The following is a 5,443-nucleotide window of genomic DNA, read 5'->3' on the forward strand; positions in this document are numbered from 1 at the left end:
TCGTAATATCGCTCTTCTTAGTCCTAGCCAGTTCCCCCCTTTTACAGTTGCTTCTCTTCCCTTTATATATCAGCCATGTTTCCTTTTATCCAACGGTCTTTGACTAGTCTCCTTTGCCGCGACAGCCCTTTGTTACTTATCCAAGACCGTACGCGTATCCCGCGATGTCAGCTTTTTGACGGACTGACCTCGACAGGGACCGTGGGGCCCGTCGCCATTACGCCTCGTGGCCATGGCCAAGACGGGGTCGAACTTGTTTATCGCCTCCAGCTATGAGGGTCAGATTTCGACCCATACAGATACATTGCTATATCCAACTAAAAGAGACTCATAAATAAAATTTGGGCAATAAAGTTTTAACATAGTCCGGAACGTTCGTTGTAATTCTTCGTCCTCGAATGCCTCATCTCCTTCATCCGGAAATTTGTTCAAGTCAAATTCATAACCAACCACATTCAAATCAAACTCGTGTCGGACACTTTTAATTGAATCTTCGACATTCAAACAATTTGGTTAAATCAAATTTATAATCAACCAGAATCTTTCATTATCATAGTAGCAGATTTTATTTATTTTTTTTAAATTTTGGTTTTAAGAATAGACTTTATAATACAATGGTGGAAGTTGTTAGTATGGTCGCAATGCAGGATCAGGACATACGTTGAAGTTGATTGAAGAGAAAATATATTTACCTCAAAACTTAAATTTGATTAAGAAATAAATTTTCTACGTACGTTTTGAAGTTAGTTGTACAAAATAAACGTAGTTATTCTTACCTATGTAATATGCAAAAAAGGGGGGAAAGAGGGAATACAAAAAAGAAAAAGAAAAAGGAAAATTCATTTCATGCATGATAATATTAAAGTGAACAATTTCATGCGACTGTCGCATTCAATTAAAATTTCATACAAAGTAGAACCACAGATTTTTTCTAAGATTACTTCCATCCCCGTCTCAGAACCCTACATCACCTGAAACCATTAAAAAAAAATTAAAAAAAAAAAAAACATGCATTAGTCAATATAATACGCAAGGAAATTTGCAAAATCTCTTACTCTTAATTTAATTAGCAAAAGTTAGTTCCATCCTGCTGAAAATGTTATTGTTACAATCTCTCTGCAATTCAGTTTATCCTTCAAAGAAGAAGAAATAATTAAAAAGAGGAGTAATTAAATTACTTGAGCTTTATTGCATGGATTGGGGACATCACAGTAACTCTCAAGTGTGATGAGAGCTTGATTGTCTAAATCCTTGGCGTAATTGTAGCAGTCGCAGTTACGGCCCAGCATAATACTGAATGTTGAGCAACATTGGTCGATGGAAGCAGTGTTCGACATGCAATTCTTTATCTTTTCTTTATCCTTTGCACAACAAGTTGCCACACCTTGGTTTCTACTACTGTTGTCTATGGCCTTGCTAGTTTCGGCCACCTCTTGCTGGTTGATTTCCTCCTGCTAGATTTTCGCATTAGATGATTTTGTGAGCTTAAAACTATATTTTATACACTTAATTTGTCGTTAATTAACTAGTAAAGAATATCATAGAAAGACTTATAAGTGACCTGATTAAAGAATATCATATCATTGTATATATAGAATTAACTAAACCTGTTTTATCATAAAGAATGATCAATAGAGAAGACAAAGAAGGGCAGAAAACTAACTTGCTTATGTTGACAAGGATTCTTGAAGCCACAATATTTCTGAAGAGCAGTAAAAGCTTCTTTATTGACATGCTCGGCCAAATGCCAGCAGATGCAATTTCGTGTAGGGTTAGTAGTGAAGGGGAAGAAAGTGCAGCATTCAGTTATGCAGCTGGTCGTTGGGTACTTGGCGCAATTGAACAACTTGAAGCAGCCAAATTTATCCTCTGGTACAGATAGTGTCCACGGCCACGTGGTGCTATTGGCGCCCTCTGCTAATTCCACTTGCTGCTTTACAGCTCCATAGCAAGTTTTTAGTGCCGAGGAAAGAAAACTGATGAGAGTTCATATTCCAACAAATTCAAACAACCAATGCATAAATTTTGGTGGACAAAGTTACTCGATAGCAATATCGGTGGAAGGTATTGACAGCCCTAACATCACGATTTCCACCTCAATGTATCGCTTAACCAATATTAATAGCCGGTTTTGACAAACTTCTAAAATTAGTTTATTTTGATAAGTATTTTTTCTCAAAAGTGTTGTTCTTAAAAATACTTTTGATAAGAACTAGTTTGTGTTTGACTAATTAATTTAAAAAAATACTTCTGAACAACAATTAATATTTGACCAAGCTTTTAAAAAATACTTTTAAGCGTATTTTTCTCAAAATTATTTTTCAAAAGAGTGCTTTTACAGCTTGTTTGGATGGTTGTTACCTATCGTATCGTATCGTATTGTTATTTTAAATACAATGTATGCTTTGATTGTTATTTAAATTCTATTGTATCGTATCGTTAAATCCGTCATTACGTAACGATGAAATGTGCCACTTTATGTAACGACCGATTTGGTGTGGTTGCGTCGTTTCCTTGTCTTTTTCTCCCAATCTCACCCTTCACTATTATTAAATAATTTTATTTTATCACTTACCCTACCTTTTTATATACCGTATCATATATATATATATATATATATATATATATATATATATATATATATATATATATATATATATATATATATATATATATATATATATATAGCAAGTTTATTCATCATATTACTGGTGCGTGATACCATGAAACGACGGCAAAACGACGCACTCCATCCAAATATTGTATTTATCAAACAATACAGTACAGTACAATACAATACATACGATACATTATGAAACGATACGTAACAACCATCCAAACAAGCTGTTAGGGAAAAATTATTTTTTCTGATTCTCCAAAACTGCTTCTTGTTCTTTTCAAAAGCACTTTTTTTTTCTTCCAAAAGTTTGGTCAAACACTTCAACTTTGAATTTTTTTTTTTTTTTCAGAAAAATACTTCTAAGTTTGGAGAAGTTTAGCCAAACAGGCTATAAATTAATATGGTTCGGTGAAAATACTATTTGCAAGAAAGCATTTCCGTCAACAAATTTACATCTGACTTGAACTTTTGAAAACTTTATATTCCAATTATAATTTTCTTTTTAACAATTAATAAAGGCAAGTTTTCCAACTACTGGAATATTAAAAGGTAAATCGATCTTTGTTTTATGGTGAGTGGGAAATGTAGTGAGTGAGTGCGTTGACTCGAGAAGAAAAATAATCAATCTTCTTCAGGAGTAAGGGAATGAACAACTTGGCGGTGAAGCTCATAACAGGAAACAATGAAATTTTACAACAAAATTAGGAGTAACTAATTATATCATGAGTTTACCTCTTCTGCCGTCGCCGGCCGGTGACCGCAAAGTACGATTGCGGCCACTGTAAAGGTGAGCACCACCAACCCTCTGCTCATTTTCATCTTCCTCTCTCTAAGCTTGTGTTAAAATGACTAGCTAGATAGTAGTACCCCACAATAATATAAACCTTTTAAGTGATGATTTTAATTTAATTTATAACAACTCGACACATATTATACAATTTCTATAACCATGCACAGAAATCGTGTCGAGGAAAAACAATTCTGATTAATTGAAAAATTCAATGATAGGAAAGGGCGCGTTTCCCTATTACAGATCTGGATATACCTATTATGGAGTTCGTAAGCCAAGGAAGTGCAGATAAGAGAATCCTTTAGCTGAGAAATTTTATTTTATGTCTACTTGCATTTTTTTACAAAAGTAGAGAAAGGCAATTCAAAATGCTGGGCATTGTGCTTATCGAGATACTTAAGTACTAAAGGATAAAAAAGCACACAAAATTATAACCGCTTGTTCATGTACTATACATATTTATAATGTTGGTATATGTGCTAAGGAAGAGGAAATCAGAAAAAAGAAATAGTAAGGAAATTGATGAATTATACTTCTGTATTTTTGTGATAAATTAAGAACTTTTGTATTCCTATTGAGAAAAGAAAGGTGTTTACATTTGAACTATCTTGTTGTGTCCGGAATCAAAATGTGGATCCATTTGACTTAAAATACACAAATAGGTGTTAAAAAAAAAGTGACATTTTTATGTATAACGCCACAATAGCTGGCGCTATATATTAAAGGTAACTGCACCGTTAAGTATAGCGCCAGGTATTGTGGCGCTATACTGCAAAAGCTGACACCGTGCAGGTATAGCACCATAATACCTGGCGCTATACCCCTTATTAAAATCGAACCGTCTCCTTCATCGTGCCCGCTCGTTTCCTTTCCTCCTCCATTATTTTACTCCCCCTTCTCTTCTTGGTCCCCCCATACCCGCTGCTGCCCACCTTCTTAAAAAAAAAAAAAAAATTTGGGTTCCTCCGGCACATAAAACTTGAAGCACGTAGGTCCCACATCTGTGTAGAGCTTCGTGGTATTGTTGATTCATACTTTCTGAGTCAAAATTTCGATATATTTGCTTTGCGAAAATTCTAAATTGAGGTATTTCGATTTATTTTAAGTTGAAACTTTTATAATAATGCATATTACTTGATTTGTATGTGTTCTATTTCGGTTTTTATTTTTCGAAACTAGCATGTTAAATTTATCCGGATTTAATTTTAGTGTTTTATAAAAAAATATAAATTTGTCAAATAAATTTGTCTGTTAATATCCTCATTTATATATATGTGTTTTCATGCCGTTTTGTGTTTTTTGCAATTAAATTTATTTGTTGTTTATATTTAGTTTAGATTATTTTTTAGTGTAGTAAAATCGAGACCTTTTAAGCGTAGTAAAACGTAGACCTTTTTAGCGTAGTAAAATTTAGAGCCTTGTAGCGTAGTAATGTGTAGTATTTTAGCTTAGAATTCCTTTTGTTTAAGTATCTTTTACTGGTAGTTGAAAATGGAAACTTTGTACAATTAAGTTAATAATTGTATCAACACACATAATTAGTAATTTGTACAATTAAATTATTAAAAAATATGAATTTAAATTATAAAAAAATACATAATTATTAATGATAGTTTGGTGCCACTGGGTCTCAAAATATATATATGTATATAATTTTTACAATTAAGTTATTAAAAAAATATGAATTTATAGTTGACAACATGGATGCGCCTATACATCCCGGCCCTCGGACGTTGGATCTATTAACCCTACAGCCCCAGCATAGATCCGAGTATATATGGGACGGACAGTTGCTTACGCAGACTTTCCGGGCCAGGAGAGTGGATCTATTGTGGGAGTTTTTGTCCTCATCGCGTTCTACATCCCCGTGTGGTCCATTACCTGGAGGAGATAGGCCTATATAGGATTATTAGCATTGGCCGGATACAGCTCGACTATGCTTTGATCACGGCCCTGATTGAGCGGTGGCGACCGGAGAAGCACACTTTCCATCTGCCCATCGGCGAGGCCACCATCACACTCCAGGACGCTGA

The 5,443-nt window shown here is 34.2% G+C and overlaps 1 protein-coding gene across 2 annotated transcripts; it reads right to left on the bottom strand.

Moving 5' to 3' along the window:
• Window positions 1-821: 821 nt before the first annotated feature.
• LOC109238388 lies at window positions 822-3,638 on the bottom strand. Of its 2 annotated transcripts, none has more exons than XM_019404828.1 (4): window positions 3,353-3,638; window positions 1,664-1,930; window positions 1,179-1,454; window positions 822-971 (listed from the first exon to the last, which is right to left on the bottom strand). In XM_019404828.1, exons 1-4 carry the CDS (start codon window positions 3,437-3,439, stop codon window positions 963-965), a joined length of 639 nt encoding a protein of 212 aa, XP_019260373.1. In that variant the 5' UTR covers window positions 3,440-3,638; the 3' UTR covers window positions 822-962. The 2 variants fall into 2 exon arrangements, with proteins under 2 accessions (XP_019260373.1, XP_019260374.1); XM_019404829.1 differs by having other exon boundaries at window positions 1,179-1,451; window positions 3,353-3,632.
• Window positions 3,639-5,443: the final 1,805 nt, after the last annotated feature.

The sequence above is a fragment of the Nicotiana attenuata genome, unplaced genomic scaffold (assembly GCF_001879085.1).
Source record: "Nicotiana attenuata strain UT unplaced genomic scaffold, NIATTr2, whole genome shotgun sequence".
In the NCBI taxonomy this organism is placed as follows: Eukaryota; Viridiplantae; Streptophyta; class Magnoliopsida; order Solanales; family Solanaceae; genus Nicotiana; species Nicotiana attenuata.

Bases quoted from the DNA above. Each gene is read 5' to 3' on its own strand.
- LOC109238388 (XM_019404828.1), bottom strand. From the start codon at position 3,439: ATGAAAATGAGCAGAGGGTTGGTGGTGCTCACCTTTACAGTGGCCGCA. The intron at 1,931-3,352 runs GTAAACTCATGA...GCTGTAAAGCAG, and splicing joins GGCCGGCGACGGCAGAAGAG to CAAGTGGAATTAGCAGAGGG. The intron at 1,455-1,663 runs GTTAGTTTTCTG...GCGAAAATCTAG, and splicing joins ATCCTTGTCAACATAAGCAA to CAGGAGGAAATCAACCAGCA.